This window comes from Enoplosus armatus, chromosome 9 (genome assembly GCF_043641665.1).
Source record: "Enoplosus armatus isolate fEnoArm2 chromosome 9, fEnoArm2.hap1, whole genome shotgun sequence".
Taxonomy (NCBI): domain Eukaryota; kingdom Metazoa; phylum Chordata; class Actinopteri; order Centrarchiformes; family Enoplosidae; genus Enoplosus; species Enoplosus armatus.
In genome coordinates, this window is record NC_092188.1 from 7,418,669 (window position 1) to 7,441,261 (window position 22,593).

The 22,593-nt window shown below is 41.8% G+C and overlaps 1 protein-coding gene across 2 annotated transcripts; it reads right to left on the minus strand.

Moving 5' to 3' along the window:
• Positions 1 to 2,388: 2,388 nt before the first annotated feature.
• Positions 2,389 to 16,585, minus strand: eva1ba (eva-1 homolog Ba (C. elegans)). Of its 2 annotated transcripts, XM_070912039.1 has the most exons (5): positions 16,393 to 16,585; positions 9,452 to 9,852; positions 5,240 to 5,381; positions 3,622 to 3,716; positions 2,389 to 3,513 (listed from the first exon to the last, which is right to left on the minus strand). In XM_070912039.1, exons 4-5 carry the CDS (start codon positions 3,686 to 3,688, stop codon positions 3,089 to 3,091), a joined length of 492 nt encoding a protein of 163 aa, XP_070768140.1. In that variant the 5' UTR covers positions 3,689 to 3,716; positions 5,240 to 5,381; positions 9,452 to 9,852; positions 16,393 to 16,585; the 3' UTR covers positions 2,389 to 3,088. The 2 variants fall into 2 exon arrangements, with proteins under 2 accessions (XP_070768140.1, XP_070768141.1); XM_070912040.1 differs by lacking the exon at positions 9,452 to 9,852.
• Positions 16,586 to 22,593: the final 6,008 nt, after the last annotated feature.

Consider the following 22,593-nt stretch of genomic DNA (forward strand, 5'->3'; position numbering starts at 1 on the left):
AAAACAGAGCGGGCCCCAAGGCAAACCTGAAGCCTGTCTGCTCCTCCAGCACAGTGTGTGCTTTGAGGTCGACTCTAGCGGAAGTTCTTGGCCGGCCTCCACCACCAACCAAGACCTTTCTCCCAGCAACGCTACACCAGCCTCAAAGCACAGTGACGTTAAGACTAAAGCTTCAGGTTGGCCAACAGAAAGACTGTGGACACATACCATGAACAGATGAGTATTTAGTATATTTAGCCTTTTGTATGGCTTTATTGACATGCCAAGAATTCATACTTTCATAACCTGTAAATCACCAAACCACTAAAGATTGACTTGTAATAATGTCCAGTACAAACATTCACCCAGTGTGGGCAATTCATCAATGTCCTGTAAGTCTTTATTGGCAGCCAAACAATATTTCAGTCAGCCAACTCACGTGGACCACATTTATTATGTGAATACAGAGCTGATTTTGGCCATCTAAGCTCTGACCTTGTCACTCCCTGCGAGCATGCACCAAAGTCAGAACAGAAGAGTTTTGGGAGTGACGATAATACACTCCCTCCCCAAAACCACATTAGATAGTGACACCAGCTATTATGTGGAATCTACCATGTCTGGGTCATTCCCCTGCAAGGCACCAAAGACAACGATGGGAATATACCATCTAGTGAGCACCGTCTTTGTGTGGGCCGGGACTGGTTCCTGTGTTGCCATTTCTGAACAAAACACCTCCAATCAAGGACTATACAATCTAGCAAACTGAGATGAAATGCTTTGTAGCAGTGACAAGCAGCAGATTAGCGTCAGTACAATGAAGGCAGCTGAGTGTAGCAACAACGTAACTGTAGAAGCAGCAGCAGCAGTACAGAACCCAGTTGAAACATTTCTCTAAGCCAAGTTTGAAGTGTGAAATCTGTCTTGAGTTTCTCATGAAGCCAATATTACAATAATGCAGAGAAATAATTACGTAAATAGGCAGTGGGCAGGTCAACAGTCATGTTTACACGCCGGAAGCCCAACCACAAAACAATCAACAACATAGAAGGAAATATGCCACGAAACCAATTAAGCCCCAGCAAAAGCATCTTAATGCACATGCCAATCAAGAAAAATGAGCTCAGCCACAATAGTAAATACTGCACATAGTTATCAACAACATAAGAGCAAAAATGGCAGCCAGTATATATCAAAAAGCATAAGAGCAGAAATTAAAAACCAACACATTTTAGCAGCGTAAGAGAAGAAATTAGCAGCCACCGTGTACAGTATTAACAGCATAAGAGCAAATTCAGCCAGCAGACAAATATCAACAACATGACAGCAGAAGTGAGCATCCAACACACTCCAAGACATGTCTATGCCCATCCATCTAGAAGATGTTGAGATGTTTGAATTTGATCTGCTGGTGGCTCTGACGTCAGATGAAAAGTCAGGGAGTCAATGAAGTCATTCAAATATATTCTCTGGGAACCGAATTTCATGGCAACCCATGGGATGTCAAGATATTTCACTCAAAAGTAAACATGTCAACTTCATGGTGGCGCAGGAGGAAAAAGTCAGGGGGGCAGTCACAGTAATCCATCAAACAGCAGCTGAGTTTTGTCAGTCTGGATCAAAGTGGTGGACTAAGCAGCTCTCTCGGGCCTCTCTGCTAGCGTGGCTAAAAACATTGCCAAGCACATAAAGAGCAACTTAACAGAGGCATCCTTCACAGCACACCTGTTGAATTAGCAGATAGTACTTAGCTTGGTGAGCGGGGGGCGGTCAACAGCAGGTGAAGGAAAACTCAGGCTTCAGGCTTCAAAGTGTGTGTGTGTGTGTGTGTGTGTGTGTGTGTGTGGACGTCTGATATGACCAGCGGAGGACACGAGCGACGCAAATACGTCCTTTTAATCCATGAAACCGTCCTTAAGTAACGTGGTTGGACTTTTAGCGAATGTGTCTGGGAAATACTACAGGAGCAGCGTCAGACGCAGTAAACGGGTGAGCAGGTGTTGACAGGTTAAATGGACCAAGGGTGCGCTTGATATACGTCACAGCTTGTACCGAGTTGTCTACCTGAACTAGCTTTCAGACTTTCCTCAATTTTCAAGGTTTTTTTCCCCCTTTATAGAGGAAAAGGAAATTAATTTCATTTCTTTGTTATTGTCAAAGGCGACTTTTTGGACTTCCCAGGAATGTTATTAATAAAAACTGTATTTCTAACCTTTTAAGGCACATATGGGAGACATTGTGCAGAAATAACGAATGACAAAGAATGACCTTTCCACTTAATCTTATTAGCAAATTTAGGCTCTCTCTCTCTCTCTCTTCATCTTGTTTATAAATCCATGGCCCATGGACAATTAGCTCGGTTGTATATTTGTCTGACATCTGAGCATTATGAAGAAAAACAAGAGTAAATGATTCCAGCTTGATACTTTAATTCTGTCATTTTCCTTTGGTGGAATTATCCCTGAAAACACAGACACATATTTAATGTACTCTTAAATTAAAGATTCCAATTTTTTTGTATTATACTATATGTGTAATTTGACCCCCCAAATTGATTGATATGTGCTTGTTCAAACAATGTCATTTCCTTTAACAGTTTTTATGAGTGTTTGTTTTGAGTTTTCCCCACAAGTTCACCAGTCTAGAGGAGAATTGTCCCCTCTGCAAACAAATAATCTTCATTGCAACATACAGTACATACATTGTCCTTACATATACTTTCATTTCTCACTTATTACATACATAAACCTAGTTGTTGTGTGCATTTTTTGTCATTAAGCGCCATACATTTTAATAGACCAATTACTTCAAGTGTCCATCAGCTCCCACATTCATTCTGCATCTTTTCCACACGGATTAATTGGTCTTTAAAACACCTCTTGGTTTCATTTCATTTCATTGCTACATAGGAAGTGCAACATCACATAGTTCAGCTCCGTCAGAACCAAGTTTTGGCATATCAACGTGCCGCATCACTGTTTCCGTGATGTTGCATTGTATCTGACACAGGCTCTCAAGTCTCACAGGCTTCAGGGACAGCAGACCCACCCAAAGGTCTATGTCAGTCCTTCACAGAGCTAACAGTGTTTCCCTTGAAGCCTCATGTGTCTTAGTAGTAATGCACTCTTCCAATAGTCCCTGTCCCCGACCCCAGGATGTCAGGCTGGCCGTTCCTCCAGATTTCACGTATGATACGCTCCCTCTCCTCCAGTCGCTGTGCCCGTTCCAGCTCCTCAGCGGAAGTAAACACGTTCACGCTCAGTGTCCCATCTGATTGGCTGGTATGATTACCAACAGGGATTTCTGTGCAGGGCAAAGGGGCAGGTGCCTCTACATCATCCCCATCTTCATCTTCGTCATCCTCGCTCTCCTCATCCTCCTCACTGATGTCCTTTAAGTGTTTTTTCTCAGGCGTGGAGGGGACGATGTTGGTCCGCGTCTTGCAGGAGATGCGGATGACCAGGAGGCAGAGCGTCAGCACCAGGCCGAAACACACTCCAAGCACAAAGTAAAGGCCGAAGCTCTCTGGGTTTGCTGAGGAAAGGACAAAAATGAACAACATCAAATTGAGTAAAATGTTGTCGCTTGATTACTTGAACACAGGTGGATGTGGGTATTGTGCGGGGCTGTGGTGTGACTTACCTTTGATGTGTGCATATGCAGCTATGCTGTTGCTCAGGAGGTCCATTTCTTTTTTCTTCGCATCCATGGTGATCTTGACTTTGCTTTCTGTACACCTGAAAAACAACAAACATATGACGCAAAATATTAAATCTGACTCTGGTGTATAATGCACTTAGACACAATATCAATGCTCTTCCAGGTGCCAAAAGTCTTTGAGATATTTCCAAAGCACCCTTCCTTCTGTGTCACATTCTGTGCAGCGCCTGGATGTCAAACCCATTGAGCACGGTACTTCTTCATATGCCTTCGGGTGGGTGGGATGAGGCCTCTCCAAGTGTCAAACAAAAGGTCCTCTGTGTCCTCCTAAAGTACTGGCTTCTTCTGGGATCATCATAATGCATTTGGCACATGACTCTCTGCCTCTGCCATTCTCTCTGAACCATGACAGCCCTCTATAAAAGAGGTCAAGAGTCAATTTTCCAAGTAGCCACAAAGGACTCCTTGCCTGATGGGACACCCAGATCTATTTGTGAAGAGGAACAGAGGAACAGAACAGTGTGTCGTTTACTTATTTGTATTGTTTGGACATTGTGTCCCTGACATTTAATCTGTCTGTCCTCCTGGCGTCCCGTCAGTCTGAGGAGCTGTAGTTGTGTTTTTAACCATTCCTGTCTGCGGTCATGACTCCTAACACTTCCAAGGAAGTCTTTCTTAAAGTGAAACCTGTGGAGCCTTGCACCAGATGATATACAAGAACAGTTCATGTTCATTCTCCTTTGCAGTCTGGTTTTTGTTTTCAGGCAATTATCTATCCTCTATGTCCTCTGTGTTACCTTCATGCTACCTCCTCACTCAGTAGCTTTTGTCTTCAGGAAAAACAAGCCTGTGTCTCATCTGAAAAAAAAATGTATTGGATTTGTCTGCATGGAACACCAAACCAGGGTCATGCTGTGCTGCCGGGTCTTTCTGCATTTCCTCTGTTAACCATAGCAGCTCCCCTCCTCCTCCTCCTCCACCCTGGTGCCCTTTCCTGCTGACTCTGGCTTTTCTCCTCCACTTTGTGAACAATTTCCACCTTCCCAGCTTGATGACATCATGGTGTTGACACATAAGAGTGTTGATGGCAACAGAGGAGAGATCAGTTCAAAATAAAAGGAGGAGCCTTTACTCTTTCCAACTAATGTTAGCACCATTCCCCCTTAACATGTGCTTTGTGTTGTGGCTGGCTGTGGAAAAAACATTCTGTTCATGTGAAATGATGACGAACTCTGCAGCCGCCCCACTCTAACCTGTGTGCACTGCTCTCTAAGTCGAACCACATGTCACAGAGCCTACACGTGGATCATATGGATGTCCTCAAATTGCACAAACCACATGTTTGTGTTTGCATTTACCTCTAAATTGCACCCACTGATAACCCCAGTGCCTGATTTGTATCATGATGTGAGTACCTCATTGATTGATGCAGCATTTGTGCTTATTTGTTGTTGCAGCTTTCAGTAAAATTCAAGCATAAAACCACACGTGTAAACCATATGTAATGTGGCCCACTAATAGACTTTAAAACACAGCAAACATTCTCCTGTAAAAGCAGGAGTAAACAGAGAGTGGAGTGCGGATAAAATATAACACTTACCACAAACTGAAACTTTGGAGCACGTCCTCAATCCCTGCTCATAGTGTAATGAGAAGTTGGAGAATGGATGCAAAATGATCACTCTTCTCTCTCTTTCTCTGCCTTGCTGTTGGATCAGGGCCTGTGATCTTTGGTCCTCAGGCTAAACAGACAAGAGCAAACACACACACAGACACACACACACACACACACAGACACACAGACGTCAAGCTACATTAGATACAGACTCACTGAGGCGTCTGCAATGCAAACAACGACAAGCCTATTGCAGGATACATGGTCCAACAAGAGACTAGAGGCAGGCCTTTCAGTTGTCAGTGGTTCAACTGTGCTGTCTTGTGCCCACACAGGGTAAAATGCACAGACTGCAAAAACACAGGAATGTCCAGGCTATGTATTGCAGAATGAAAAAGGAAATAATATCTTAAAGTTAAAGTTGAAGTAACTAGAAGACATATACCTTTGGTGTTTGTTTTAGACTTGGTAAAAACTTTATTGCTCCAGGGTTTATTCTCCAGGGGTTGCTAATTTTTTGTTTTGACTGACGATGTCTCTGCTGTCTGTGATTTGAGCTCTCTGACTTTGCACGTTAGTTACTCTGTGTCGCGATTCAAATCAAAGAGTAGTGTACGGAGTGCTGAGGTTACATGACTCCCCATTGCAGTGAGTTTTGCCCGTCTGGACCCATAACAGAGAGACGGTTAACGCTAGCTCGACTCCTCTCTTTCATATAATGTATAACAAACACAGCACTGTGGAGGAAGTGTGCAGGAGCTGCCAATGACTCAGCATGTGTTGAAATCAAATGAATAAAAGTCTGTCACTTTTTGAGTGGAAGCTAGTTAGCCTAGCGTACAAGCTTCCACTTTCCAAGTGGAATACAAACTTAACAGCACGATGGGTCCACCAAAATGTTGAATGTTGTAATGGAGCAGACATAGACACATAGATATAGCCAAATCTATGTGAGCTTTTTGACTATACAGTATATCCTCACAAAGCTGGCTTATTCTATTTTGAAAAATGGAAAGATATGCACAAAAAAGTAGCTGCACGTATCATTACAGTTTATATTCCCTCACACAAAACGTGAGGAGAATTAAAATTTCACTTTGACTGTAAAACAAGACAACCTTTTCAGGAGGAATGCAGAGTAAGTGGAAGAAAACATTCAAACACACAATTAATGTGACAAAATATGAAGTTTTCCAGCAACACCAAAGTCCCTTCATGTCTTGAGCGAGTCAAACCACAACAATCTTTCTAAAATCCTACAACAAGAGTCCCAGAATCACTTTCCTTTACCTAATAAAAGCCCTAAAACTTTGCACTAACTCTAGGGGTTAGTGCTTTACATGCCAGGTGGGGGATCGAGGGCTGAGAAAAATGCTGCGCTGTGAAGTTTTCTAACTTGTAGCCCTGTTGAGGAAAAAGCTCCTCTGCCAGCTATAGTTGGTTTAGCAGAGCCTCTGAGCTTTCCAGGGCAGATTTTGATCTTGCTGACTCTTGGCAGATCCTATGTACACTGCAGAGCGCCTGACTGAGACAGTGCTCGGGGGCTAAGTGACAGAGCGGTCACTATGGCAACTTGCTTTCCAGGCCACCCCCTTGGTCCCCACGGGAGCGAGACGATGGGCCTTTTGTTTCTGCAGTGCACCGTAGGGATAGACCTACGCGCTGTCTTCCTGTCGAGCTTCCTTCCTTTCTTTTCAATTATGAACAAGTTCATCTCCTCCCTCCTGCAGAGCCTAATCCCTCCCTACTAATGGAATCTATTCATCATTATCCAAGCAGAGCTGAAGAACATGGGCTTTCAATGAGATATTTTGTTTTTGTCTCAAGGGTAATAAAGCGAACGGCTCGAATGACCACAGCCGTTCTTCAAGCCAAGGTCAAAGCTAATGATTGGACACCTACAGTACAGTAACTGGCCTCTTCTCACACTGGAATGCAGCAAACCTGAGCTTCATCAGGACTCAGGCATCTTTTACTGGTGGTTAATGACAACTGGAGACCTGTTTAAAGCCTATCTAAACACTAATTATCCTGCCCTGTTGTTTTGTTGTGTTTTTGTTTTAACCCAAGAGGGAAATTATTAACAGACCTTCTCCTCCCCAGCTATGTACTATCCCATGACTCAACTTTCAGTCATTTTCTCCAAGTGATCCAATTTGCTTTTCTATTGCAGATGTTACCCTACCCTACAGCCTTGAGAGTCATGCATTTGTGATTTGATGTATCATTTTGTCTCATCATATATTACTCAAACTCAAGTTGCATTATGCCTGGTAAATATTATGAATGAAAACAACAGTCCTCAAATTATGGCTCCAGACGTAATCAAATACTGACACTAACCATGACAGCTTAATTCAAAAAAGCAGTTATAACAGAACAAACCAAACTCCAAATGATTGGCTCGGACCAGAATAGCCATGCACTTTGGCAAAAATCAAATAAACAAACAAACAAAGCTTCGCACTTCTCACACTCTAAACTGAAATTTTTTTGGAGAGTGCTGACTGGTGTTCACACCAACTGCTCTGCCATAGAAGTGAAAATATCTCAAGGATCAGGACACCATATGGTGTTATTGTTAGTTAAATTGTAACTTTCCAATGATTTGGCCAAACCTGTGGCAGCATGTGTCTTTTCAGATCCTGTGACGTTAATGTTTAGTATGTTTAGTCCTATTTTTTGTCCCTGCTAGCTTATCATTTGCTCTTTCCTGGCATTACATCCTGAGGTCAAACACTCAGGCATCCCCTTCCTGAGTCCTTTGTACGCAGCTGATTATTAAATAATCACTTAACCCATCCTGATATGGCTTTAACTGTGTGGGAAAGACGTGTACATATCTTTATCTCATATTAAATAAAAGCAAAATATAATCCCAATAACAAATGATAAATGCTGCAACTAGATCAGCTAATTCTTCCCAAATTCTGTCAGTCAGCAATGAGTTATTTATGTAAGGTCACAGCAGAAAATGTCCTCAGACTAAAGCCAGCATAAACACAGTATGGTGTGGCGTTGTGTCCTGAGAAGAGGTCAGAAACTATTTCTGTCTGAGCATTGTTTGCTTTGGTTTGGATGGAGGAGCTGAGTGGAAGAAAAACTCCAAACTATCATGTAGTGAGATATTTTTGTTGTCATCCACTTGGAGATAACCACAATGGCTCTTCCTTCCCACAAGGTTTGTCCCTTTCCGCAGGGACAACATCCAGGTTAAAGCCTTCCTTCAGCATCATTGCCATTGTCTAAGATAAGTATGTTAAGACAGAATGACTGCGCTGTCTACTGTAGGCAGATGTCAACTGGATGATTTATCAGCTGCCTCCTAACAGTTTGTCACAGAATAGACGCACTTTTCCCTAGATACTTTACCAGTAATAGTTGTTACATAAACCATCCAGCCACAACACTCCTCTTCCACAATGAAGAAATCAAAGTCATAACCCTTCAGTGGAATTTATGCAGGGAGTCAAGCCACATTTGATTTATCCACAGAAGATGAAAAGGTCAGATTACACAAGGGAGTGAGTCGGTGTTTCCTCATTGTAATGACACACGCCGAACTGCAGAGAGAAATAAATATTTTTAATACCTCAGATTTCTGTGCAGCCGCAACAATTCCTGGCCCACTGGTCTTTCTGTGGTTTCGCCTGGGACGAAGCTTCACAGAATAAAAATTGCCAGATTTTAATTTAATTACAATTGATTGTTTTTAAACTTGAGTCCACACACAGGCTCTCTCCAGTGAGTGAGATCACAGAAGCTGCCATTAGAATTTATAGCATCTTACATAGTGTCTTTGCTCTTGATTATGTTCATTAAAATGTTCCTGCTTTGATTCTGCGGTTGCTACTGAAAAAAAAAACCCAGTCTGGACTAAATGATGCACAGCATCAAACAAACCAATCTGGGTAATTTATTCACTATTTTCAGCTTGCGGAGCACATTCTGAAACTCTGCGTGTTCCCCTTAAATAAATATACTGAATCAAAGCTTGGTCTTGGCTCAGTTATTCTCTCACTCATGAAGAAATTCTTTCAGTAGCTGATGAAAGTATAACCTTCCAACTGCCAAAGAATATGAAACTGTATCACAGAAATATCTGCTGGATGTCTCTACAAGCCATTTATCACACACCTGTAATCAAGCCAGAAAACGGTCTCCAAGCACTAAAACATAATGGAACTTCAAGCTCACCCCAAAACAGCAGAGGTGCAGGCGATTACTTTCCACCCAGTAAACAGAAACCAAGATGTCCAAACCAAGATCTCTGTTCACAGTGTCTGTAAAATCATTCATGAAGGTCCACAGGATGAAGGTAATTTCTTGTGGAAGCCGCAGCGAGCTTCCTCCATATCCAAGACGGTTGCAAAGGACATTTCTGGAGAAAGTAGTGGAGTGCATTTCTTCCCAGTTCCTCTTGACATGAAGATCTTGGGTTTCATGCTGTGCGAACTGTTAGTGCTGCTTTCCCCTTGTCAAGGCCTGCCAGACTTTCTGACTGAGGAGAAAACTGTTGCTTTTGGAAACAGGACAGGCATGTGGTTGCCATCAGGACAGAGACGTGGAGCGCCAGGTAAGGTCGACCTCGAACAGACCTGGGTCAGAGAGTATTTGCAAATACTTTTATGGTTTGTTTTATTTCGTTTAGTGCTGGATCAATGATATACAGTATGTCACAGAGAATATGAACTAAAACATTTTGAAACAACCACATATGGGTCTGGGTTTTGGACAACATGTGAAAAGAGCCAAGTTAGAGTGACTACACTCAAAGGTGGGATTAGAAGCTAAACATCTATAAGCTAGAGGGAGACTGTAAAGTACCTGGAGAGTTAAACAGACCACAGAAAATGAAATATTGCACCCACAATTAGCAAACAGGTAGCACTTTTCCTGGTGTGTCTGGAAAACTGTGATGCCCGATTTTGGTTGCACTTCTTCCCTCTATTCAGCTAAAGGTTACAAACTTCGGGTGATGCAGTTCCTGCCTGTTAAAATGCCTGAAGAAGTTGAGGACAGTTCATTCTTGACCTTGGAAACAGCAGTTGGAAAAAAAACAAGGTCTACTCACTTGCTTGTTATGGGGCTTTTGACCATATCACACTGTCTTCTTCAGAGTTTGCTCACTTGGAACTTGGTCATGGAACTGGGACTTATGCTAATGAAGACAGGCATAGAACAAGCAAGCTAGAGGTCCTTGAGTGCAGATTGTTTCAAAAACTGCTGTTTCCAAGGTCAATAATGAACTTTCACACTCTACTGTTATGCATAACAAGGACACAAAGTCCTAGAGATGCTCAGAATCATGAAAAGTCTGATCATCTACAGTTTCATGAGAACTCAGAAAACTACATCTGCTGATGAAGACTGTGTGATATGGTTGAAAGCTCCAGAACACTTGAGTGACTGGACCTTAAGAAGATTGTTTAGTTAACACCCGAAATAAGCTTTTTATCACTTTCAGATTGCCCAAAATGCACTTCGGAGACAGCATATATTGGCCTTTAGTTTAGGAAACTAAATTATTCTGATGTGAAAAACCTGCCCATCTAAAATTCTCTGTAGGTAAAAGCAAGCAACACATTTTAAATCATATTCATATCTGACCCTAGTCTGAACTACAATGTGCTGCCAGCTGCAGAGACAAACAGCTCTAGTGAAGTTAGCACTTGCCCAACTTTTATTAAGTTTCTTCTTGAGTGGGTGTTAACTGGAAATGAATTTAGATCTAAACTGTGTTGTTTGTGCAGCATTCAAATCTTGACATTTTTGTTCCATTAGACAATTCAATCTCATCCAAACTTCTTGAATATGGTTTGATGTTTGATATAGAGCTGAACGAAAGCTTTGTTTTTTCATGAATTGATGTATTTGGCTTTGGGCATGTACTTTATTTGACATAGACTCAATGAGCAACAGCTTTGCTTGCAAGGACAAAAAACTTTTCCAGGAGTAAACACAGAATGAAACCAGTCAGGCATTGTCGGATAGTTATTATTGGACTTTAGACACTGCACTTTTCAACAAGGGCAGTGTTATAAATTCAACATGACTCAGTATGCCAACGTGACGCCAGCTTGGCTCAGAGTAACTGCAACCCTTGCCCCAATTAATCCCTGTGTATCCCCATGTCAGAAAGAGTGAACCACAGTGCACTGCTTGTCCTGTGAAGAGCATATTTTTATGGCAGGTAATGGGAGGGTAATGGAGATATGGAACTGAGCTGGGGGTTAGGGCAAGTGGTTAATATCACCCAGATGTGTTATTGATGTGAGGCAGAGTCAGAATGCTTTACTATGTAAATCAAGAGAAGATATCCCATGTACCATCTTCATACTAACGTTATCATGGTACCAATCAGGCAAATCAAGTAGTGCTCATGGCAGTAGGAAGCCACATTGGAACCACAGCTGTGTGTGTGTTTGCTGACAAGGCTTATTTGTGTGTTGAGAATGTGTCTGTGTGTTGACAGTAACTGGTTGTCTGTGTATGTTCCTGTATGTTGAGATTGATTCATATTAACATTCCTCTATGATGCTATAAAGCGCACTGGGCTTTAGATCATCCTAAACTCAGAGCTCCAAAAATAGAGCCATGATCTCACCCTTTTCATCGATCTGGGCCACCATCCAGCAGCACGCCAACTCCACATACTGTATCAATTACATGGGCCCTACGGATTACTCTGTGACGCAAAACATGTGTTTGCCCTTAATATGATTGGGTCCGCAGCATTTACTCTATACTGCTCATGAGCTTGGTGCGGCTGCATGAGATTTAGGAGGTTCAGAAATGTTGTTGTGACAGGAACTTTGTTTGTGTAGAGAAAGTGAAGTCTGGTGCCTGTTTTCAGATATTAAAAGGGCCTTTGACTTCTGCTGAACTCTATTATCAACCAGTAGCAAATACAAAAACATCAACAGAATTGTCATCTGTCATGGTGCCGCTTGAATTACAGTAGCATCATAGTTTTACTATAAAGATGAGTAAATACCCCCCACAGAGCAGATCAAATAGAAATGTCAACTGAAAAGTTCCTTATCACATAGGAAGATGATGTAGAGATTAGGGTTTGGGAATCGTTTATTTTCATGTTGTCCAATCGTGGTTCCTCGATATCGCTGATAGGCAATCCGGTCGCCAGGGGGGCAGCAGGAGTACGAGGGGGTGGGGGTAGTTACATCACACCATGCTAGTGAAATGCCAGCATGGACAACTTAGCCTTAGTGTCAAAGAAAAATGTAACAGCTTGTATTTGGGGATATCATTGGTTTTACCCAGATGCCAAAGGTGAGCCTAAGGATATTACACAGCCTATCTGCAAGCTATGTGAAGATATGAGCAGTGCCTCCTCTATTCAAACAATGGCTCCCTTTTAAAATTCTATGTGTCTTTGCTTGGTGCGACACTATCACAGCATCATGTTCTGTTTATTATGTCATCTTTAATATCACAATCCAAATCATATCCATTATTCATATAACACCTTATTTCTGATAGTAGGTTAGTTAAAATCGCCTTAATGCCGACATAAGAAAAAACAATCATCGATATCCGATAGCCAATCGGCACAAACCTAGTAGAGATAAAATGAATGCTTGGGATTAAGGATTGAAATGTCATGTGACGGTTGTTAGCTTGTGGGACTGGGGAAAGGAGACATTTTGTTCCAAAACAAGAGCACAATCTGGAAAAAAAGATCTGTGCTGTTTTGTCATTGGTTCTGATCCTATAGGACCTTAAATCACCCTATAAATGTGTTTCCTGGTTGTCTATTTAATACTGTCTCCAGACTGTGACTAACTAATCAAAACTCTAAACTCTCTTTTGGTAATATTGCTGTAAACAACAAATGTACCAAATACATTGGGCTTGTAGTCTGTTGCATCCTGTTTGACCAAATATTCACATATAGTTTAAACAAAATAAAAGGCCACCACTTCTGTGCAAGTTCATGTGCATTTTTGTGAGTTTCAAATTCTATGTGCCCCTCTTCATATGTGTGTGTGCGTGTGTGTGTGTCTGAGATAGGAGAGTAAGTTTAGGCAAACCCCCTGGACTTAGCATGTCAAACATCTGCCCAAGCCTAAACAGGGGAGAGTCTGGACCAGTGAAGCTCCTACTAGAAAGCAACAAGCCCTGAGCCCTGTAAGACACCAGTGGTTGATGGGAGCTTTGCTAAACACAGTTTCTGAGACACATCATTCATCAAACTCCCTTTTCTCCATTACTCTAAAATATCCTCTTGGTTACTTGATGTTAGTGAGATTAGAGTTACAATAGGCAGGACATACGTTCTTGTCATTTATATCTTCATGTTGATCTATTCACAATGTCGCGGTTCATACTTGAACAGTGAGTTTATGAACAGGACCACATCATCAAAGAGAACCATTGTTAAAGTTCACCTAAACCATGAGCTACACATAAACTCTCCCATGCAAGGACCATATTACTGTATATTTATGAGGGTTTGGAAAAGGCATTAATCAAACCCAACTACTGCATGATGGAAGATGGTGCAATGAGCAATGACCTTAGACACTTCAAAAGCAAAAACAAGATGAGAAAGTTTTTCAGAAACATTCTGCTTTTTGCTATAATGTTCATGCCTAGAGCATTATAGAAATTGCTGTAATGTTGAACTAATAGTTAAGCAATCACTTTGAAACCAAAAAATTGAAAGCAGCAATAGCAAACCGGCAGCAGTAACAATTAAAGACGTAAAGAGCGAAGTGTTTGAATGGACCACTCTGTTATGCTTCAAAGAGATCAGCTGCTGATCAGCTGATCTGGGTGACACTAATGGCTCCATGCCTTTGTCTGAATCTGCAACATGAAATCTATTATCTCAATATTTCAACTTTTCATACAGTATTTCCTCACAATGTGTTTGTGATGGATATTTGTTCTTTCTTTTAGTTTGCTTACTCACCTCTATTGTGATGATATGACCGTCCCTGGTCACCAGCATATCAAAAAAATCATAGGTTGGTTAAGGTCAGTGTGATTTAGGTAAAAATGGGACTATTCTTGTCTGCCAAAGCACAGATAGCTGTGTAAGTGAGCCACTGGTGGGCTACAGTTTTGCAAATGGTTGAGCTAAGCTGTAAGTAATACCATGTTCAGCTAGCCTTGAAGAATTTGGGCAAAAGGAGTAAACATGATAGCAGAGCTGCATCATGAAATCATAACTCATTTTAATTCATGTGTGTTGAAGCTTTTCCATTTACTCTGTTGCACTAGCTTTCTGCACAACAGCTACAATACAGAACCTGAACAACCAAACAACAGTGAACTCTTGATGCAGACTTTTCTGCATGTCCAAGTACTGCTGGGACACAAGAGACACTTTATACTGTATGTATATACATTATGACCTATATCGCTGAACTGAGACTTTAACTGCAAATTACCTTGTTGTTATTACTTCTAAATTTTAATATAGTCATGCTCTCCTCAAGCCATACATGAAATGAGAAACTGAAAATTAAAGGAGCTGCTCTATACATTTTTTTTGCTAGAAAAGACAACACTGCTATAGAATAAAGTCCATTTGTAAGACTGCTAAATAAGCCAAATTCACTGTCTATGGAGTTGCTCCAGGCTTTCTTCAATATGGCATCATCCCTGGCTTCAAGGAGGTATTTTTTTCGTCATTGTTGTGATAAACATTAAAAACAACAATCATGAATATCAGCACATTTTACCCTTTTTCTTGGAAGGGGTTGTGTTTATTTCTTGTCACTGTGTAAAGCTGTCTACGTGAGCTTCTTTTCTCTTGACTTATCTCAGCTTTGTGTGGGCTGTAGCTTTCTGTATCTCCCCTGCAAACAGATTGGTACCCTGGGAGCTTAGACAAGCAGCTCAAACCAGAGTCTGACCTCTGACCTTTGGGTAAATAGAGTAAGTTAACAACCATCCTCAGGACAGATAAGACAGGCCGACTGATAAGTGAGTCTGTGGAGTTTTGGAAAAAGGAAGATCTGCTGGAATGAATATCTTAGAGAGGTCATACAGAAGTCAACTCTTCCCAGCCAGCCTTGAAGGGGTTACTTAACTAAGCATTCACACTCCTGTGGAAGGTTATCTGATTGTCCGGAGGAGGCACAGCTAAAGTGCTGCCAGCCCACTCAGATAGTGTAAATTAAAGGAGACCCCTGAGAGCGGCCCAGCCCTATCCAGCCTCCACCCATCACCTCCCTCCTCCCTCACCTCGCTTTCTCCCTGATAAGAGGTGCTGACCACAAACGTCCAGTGGAGAGACAGAGCTATGGCAGCTGAAGCATATGGTTAACTGCTGTTCTGCATGAATGTTTCTATGAGCTCATGTAAAAAAAAGGGGGAACAGCTGAAAAGAAAGAGAGCCATGTGTGCACTTTTCAAGTCTCATTTTGAGAACATGTGACATCTCTCACCTCAGTTGTATGGTGTCTGCTCTATCTGGCCTCACAGAAAATACAAAAAGCAACAGGATGTTTGCTTTGATTGTAGCAAGGTGACAACTAATTAATCACCACAAGGTTAACCAATAATGTGCAGCTGCACAGGAAAGCTCTCCTGTCCTGTCTCAACTATAAGCGCTGCATCAGCTCTTTCATTGAATACATGCTGAAAACACGCACATTTAGTAGGACTACACTTTGATGCACTGACACTGCTTGGATGGACGTGGATATTTAGCTTAGTCCAGGACTGATAATAACAAAAACATGGTGGTATACTGTAATAAGTTACTATTACTGTAAAGATAAGTCAAAATCATGCATAGAAGTGCTTTATCAAGGTTTTTACTCTGTTGTTACCAAAACCCATTCGCTTCTCTGTCCTATTTAGCTTACAGCTTACAACAATATAAACAATCACACAAGGAACTATATTTCATGTGAAGTAAAAACATACTAGAGCTGCTGTGATGGAAACCAGATATCAAACTTCATAGCACATGGAAGTTTTCCCAAACACACAAGCCAGCCAAACTAGTTTAGTTTGCATGAGATGCAGAGCAGTAAAATTGTAGACACTCAACTACAGATAAGGTTCACCCATTGTCAAAATTACAGCGACAGAAAAGCTGTGGTTCACTGGGGTTTCTATGGTGCTGCACATCCACAGAAATAAACTGTCAAACTTACCGGTGTGTGATGACAAGAAATGTCCCTCTGAAACGTTTCAGTCCACACAGAAAGCTTGAGGCAAACTGCAAATTTCTGCCTTCTTTCCCTCCAAAAATTGAATTTCAGTTGATTCCCTGTTGCTGCTGTGGTCAAGTCCTGAAGAGTGTGTGTGTCTGCCTGAGCGTGTGTGTGCAGAGTCTAGGGAAGAGGTGGTAACTTCCTCTCAAAGTTGGAGACAGAGTGAGTAACAGAGTTTTCTCTCTCCCGGCTCCAATTGACTAGAAGCAGGAAAAGCTGTCATACTATCCCCCTTTTCAGATGGGAAAAAAAGAGGAACAGCCTAAAAAGGGCAAGCGCGGGGAAGAGGGGAGGGAGGAAAGCAGTGGTTTTGTGTGTGTGTGTGTGTGTGCGTGTGTGTGGAGGGGGGGGTTGCCCTCTGTTGTTAAGGAAACAGGGAGAAAGCAACTCCAGGAAAATTAGCTCAAGATTTTCCATGCACACTCCAGTGTGACAGGAAAACAACAATAACAAAGAAACAATATTGTGTATGTATTGCGCTGTCTATGTTCTTACATCACACAAGTTGCTTTGTAAGTCTTAAAGGAATAGTTCGTCATTTTTATACTTATTGGCTTTCTTGCAGAGAGTTAGATGAGAACATCGATACCACTCTCACGTCAGTTTGCTAAATATGAACCTAGCTCCAGTTAGCTTCGTTTAGCATAAAGAGGCTGCTGGCTGCAGCCCTAGATTTACTGGACAGATGTGAGAGTGGTATTGATCTTCTCATATAACTCTTGGCAAGAAAACTAATACACATATTTCCCAAAATGCGAAAGTATTTCTTTAAAATTGACATTTTATTGTGCATAAATTAAAGTACATTAAGTCTGATTCTGTCAGCTGTGGATGAAAAATACAATCATAGTCCTTTAAAGTAAGGAAACATACTTAACCCTCCTGGTGATATTATTCATGAGACTACACACTCAACATCAAGTCTCTATGTGTGTTCATGCAACATAAAAACCACAATGTGCTGACAGAAAGTGTCATAAGAGCTTCCCCAGAAACTGTGAAGTCATAAATGTACTGTCTTATGCTGCCATGATGCTTACAAATTTGAATGCCAATTCAGAAATGTTATGAGCATTTGCAATTTATTACTGGAGTCACATTGCTCCCAGAACTGCAGTGTGCAGCTATAAAGAGAGGGCTATATGGTTTTGGTGAAAGCAGCCTCACACAAAACATAGTAAACATGTAATCACAATAATATGTCAACTCCCACGCTGAAGGAGTTGACATACTAATTGCTAACAGCTGCGAGCTACATGAAAAAAAGCTCCTCTGGTAGATTGCTTCAATGATTGACCACACAACTGAGGCAACACTGACAATAACATAATATATGTCACATACATCTGAGTTCACAGCACAAACTCTGAACTCGTGCTTGTCATATTTTTCAACCAGTTTTACTACCAACATTTCCTCAACTGTAAGAGACGTACACCATCTCAGTGGGCTCAACTGCAAATATTCGTGGCCATCAAGCTCCGTCTAGACCAAATTTTATTAAAGCCATCCGCTCGGAAGGGCATAGTGACATTTTTCATTAGCGTTACTCGTATTCTTCATGGGAAAAAAAGGGAAGAAAAGCTGAGAGCAGTGAAATCAAGAGTTCATTTTATTCTTCCAAAGGGTCAATGTTAGAGCAGAGCTGTTATTGTGCTACACCCTGCTGGGGCTTGAAAGAACATCTTGGTCTCTAGCCCACATATTTCACTCATTAACCTGCTCGCTAACCTGAGCAGCCTGCATACAAGCGGCAACAGAATCTTGTGATAGACTCACTTCAGTTGAAATGGTATTGCTTATTGCGCCCATTGGGCTTTCAGGCTCATCACTCCGAATCAAACATCCTCCCACAGCCTCTTTCTCAAATGTCTGCTTTTTTCCTATCCCCCCATAAAAAGAATATCCTGGATGAAAACAAAACAAAAAGGAAGGCAGAAGGCATCTCTCCAATATCCCTCCCTGTCAACTCAATCAATGAAGAGGAGGTGTAGGGGCTGGAGCAGGGGTTTCGGGAAAAGCTGAGTCCCTTTAGTACCAAGATTTAAATGTTTCTCTGAGCTGCATCAGTGATCACATTCCTGCCTGGATCTCCTCATGGCTGGCAGATGTCCACCTGTCCCTGGGGCTGATTTATACTCCAGCACTGGGTTAGTCTGAGGCGGGTGGATAAGTTAGGGGTAGGGCAATGGAGAGAGACAGAGGAAGGAAGAAAAGAAGAAGAGGAAAGAAAATATGAGAGGAGGAGGTGAAAATGAGGCTTAAAGAGAAATGAGAGCGGTCTAATTACAGGGCACCTATGGCTTTCGAGGCAGACTTTTTCTGGATCTTGTCAGACAAACCTAAGCATGCTGGTGTTCAATGTAAATACACAGTATTATGATAAGCTGTTGCAGAGGCGGAAACAGGGAGGGACATGTGGCTGATGACCGGGGAGGGTCTGTCTGCAGGTGGGAGAGGATGAAACAAGCAGTGAAGGTGTGTGTGTGTGTGTGCATGGAGACGGGGGGGGGGGGGGGGGGGGGGTTGGTGGGGAAATTTAAACAAGATAGCACTCGTTCACAAAGCTCGGTGCCGGGGTGAAGCGAGGCGATAGGCTCCAAACAGGTTTCATATGAACAAAAGCTAACTTGCGTCTTTAACTTAGATTAATATTTGTATTTCATGAGAGAGTCGCCTCACCCACTCATTTTCCAAAGGTTGCCACACAGAGCCTTTGTTGGTGATCTGCACTGTAGGGAGGCTGTGTGAATGGAAACCTCTAATGTAAGGCTGGGTTTGGCTGGGCAGATCACAAAGCAAAGAAAATCAAGAAAAGAAACACTTAATGTTGTTTGCGCTTTAGACAACATTCTCAAAGTGCAAACAACACCATCCACTTAGAGGAAAGCAGAGATTTTTTTTTACTCACGAAGCCAAAGATCTGATAATTGACATAGAAGAAGAATAATTAAAGCTCCTTGTATAACCTCAGAGAAGAAAAAATAACGCCACCCATAGATGACTCATCTGTACACTGAGACACTGAAATCCTAGGAGGGCGCCCTGAAAGAATTAGCATTGTTCTTTCTTAAATCAAAGACACTCTGAGATCTCAAATTGCAAACACATGTTGCTAAGAACTTACGTCAAGTGACAACGTTGGTGAAGAAATAACATAGAAAAATAAACAGAATGAGTGAAGACAAATGAGAGAGGAGGGGAAACATTTTCCTTGTCATTTTTTAATGTAGGTTATCATCAAGCTTGTCAAGGTAGAAACATTTTGGCATTCACAAACTCCTCATTAAAACCTCCTCTGCAAACCTGTAGATGGATGTTGTCTAGGTCTTTACCTTCAGGTACTCTCCACACCCTCTTTCCAGAGCATGAAAACACATGTCTCTGTCTTCGGCCCCCTGGTGCCCCCCATAAAAAAAGCGCACTGGAGGCATCTGCCAGCAGTAGCTTCTTTATGGGACAGATGGGATCCCAGAGCAGGGAGCTCCTGTGCCAGGGCTTGTTTTGTGATCATAAGTTTGATCTCCTTCCTGCTGTGATTTTCCACTCCCTCTGCATGCATAAATAATAAATCACATGCACATATGTAGGCACATAGAAACACACTAGCACACATGTATAGAGACGTACAAGAACATACTGAACGTACTGACTGATGTAGTGTTCAATACATCTCCATCCTCCTTAATAAGCTTATAGGGTCAGTTCACGCAAATGACGCATTTACTTACTTACTTACCTCCAGTGGCCATGCAGACCCAGTCACACCAGGAATAGCACAGCGAAATTCATAGTTGAAGCTTGGTGTCATAGGGACCACTCATAGGGCTAGTTGGTGAACTACTGTGGGCGAGCTAACTGCTAAAATTCTAGGGAGCTGGAACATGCTGGCGCTAGTCAGTCACAATATCTCCCTGAGCTTCTTTCTATTTTTCTAAACTGTGTCATTTACTCCCCCTGACATTTTGTTCTTGGGGTTGAAAATTGAAAATTGAATAAAGAGTTTCCCAAGCTAAAAAGCTTGCTAACTGCTTAAATTCATTAGTTTGGTTGCCAACAGGAAAATGCAAATGTGGAGCACTTTAAAAATCCCATAGATGGGGTTAAATAAAGGTGGATGGTGCATCACAGCTAATAACCTACAATGGCTTCTTTCATTTTGTACGGTGTCAAAACTTGCTATTGGTCAAACACATGGAACACACGCGGGTCGACTAGATTTACTTTATTTACTGTTGACTTTTTCAAATATTATACACTAGCAGTGTGTCATATATATATATTATAATGTCCTATATCTAAGCTTTTGGAAACATGTCAAGAAAAAGGGTTTAATACCTCACTTCCGGCAAACCTATGCAGCGTGCTTAATAGAGTGGAGATTGAGGGAGAAGTCTGTTTGGTATTAGGCAGGAAGCCTGGGACAGGAAATGACAGAGGAGCAGGCAGCGGTCCGACCACCATGGGGGCATGAATAAGGCCCTAGTGTTCACCCTTACCCCCACCCTACTCTCTGTCACTCCACACAGACGGGTTGACAGAGATTAAAGGATTGGAGGAGGAACGGAGGGATTGCAAAAGTTGAGGAGAAGTTAAGGGGTGAGATTACATAAACATCTCAACACCATGGCAACTCGTCGTGCCTCCTCAGTTATACAGTTTCCCCTCCTCCCTTCCTCCTCTTCAACTCCTCTACTTTTTCACCTCAGTTCATGACAGTGAGTTGCCAAAAACCATGAGGATCCAAGCACTTTAGCTGAACTGCTCACATTCCTCCTGCTCAGTTTATCATGATGATGATCCTGGTGCTATTAAATTCAATCAAAAGAGTGAGGTTTCATCTATTTAAAATGCTGAGCATTCCTTGCAAAATAGGTGACAGTGTTAGGCTTTTATTGTCATGAGAGTCAGTTGCAGCAAGATGAACCCTTTCTGAAAAGGAGCAGCCATGCCAGCTGTCTGACTCTAGGGATAGCAATGTTGGTTGGACATTTTGTTGAGCCACCACTTTGGTCCAGATTGAAATAATTTAACAAGTATTGGGTGGATTGTCATGAAATGTTGTACAGACATGCATGGTCTCCAGAGGATGACTCCTACTGACTTTGACGATTCCATGACTTTTCCTCTAGCACCACCAGCATGTTAAAATATTTGTGGTAAATGTCTCAGTAGCTGTGAGATGGTTTACATTATTATTTGGTGAAGACATTCATGATCTTTGTTAACTTTGGTGATCCCTAACTTTTCATCCAGCGCTAATGTTAAAATGCTAACAAGCTAAAATGAAAGACTGTAATTATGTATAATAATGAGGTTAAACAATACATAAACAATAAAAAACACTATTATTTCCCCACATGATAACTGGGAGTACATAAGGATTCACTTTTAATATCAAGGATTGTATTTCGAGAAAAAATAATTAAAAGTGGTGCCAACGCAGGGGGCTCCAGCAAAACAACGCAGGGTTGTCCGGCAAAAAAGATGAACCAGGTATAACTTTTCCTGTAACACAACGCCCCATCATCCAGCAAGGTGCTTTGGTCAATCGCATACATGCCAGCGCACATTCCTGGCAGATTACTTTGTAACAGAATGCTATATTTGTACAGCTTACCTCGCAATCGTCATGACAAAAGAGAAAATAGTTGCCGCCGTGATAACTTTCCAGAGTTGTACAATCCTGTCTGTGACTATTAAAAACAATTGTGCAGTGTTTTGGCAACTGATGAGCCTTTAAACGCATGAATCTGTTACTCAAACTGGACTCCTGTATCATGTTTCATTGTCTCAGGCCCAGTTTTGCCTTGTTTAATGTAGTGAAGCATAAATGCAACTTACATAAGTGCATATGTTGATTCAAAAGAGGACTGGCGTTCCACTTGAACAATGTTTCTATTGCTGAAGCTGTGCACATCTGAACAACATTACAAAGACTGTGCAGGAGGCCACAACTGAAACGGCTCTTTTACAAACCCAATCAATCGTCCTTTGCATATTTAAGAATAGCTCTTTGTGTGCATGCAAGTACGTACGTGGAAACTATGTGACTGCCCAACTTCCCCTGACAGCCTTGAAGTGTTGGATATAGAGGATATAATGGTAAAGCCCTGCAGTAGATTCCTCTAAAAGCTCGGA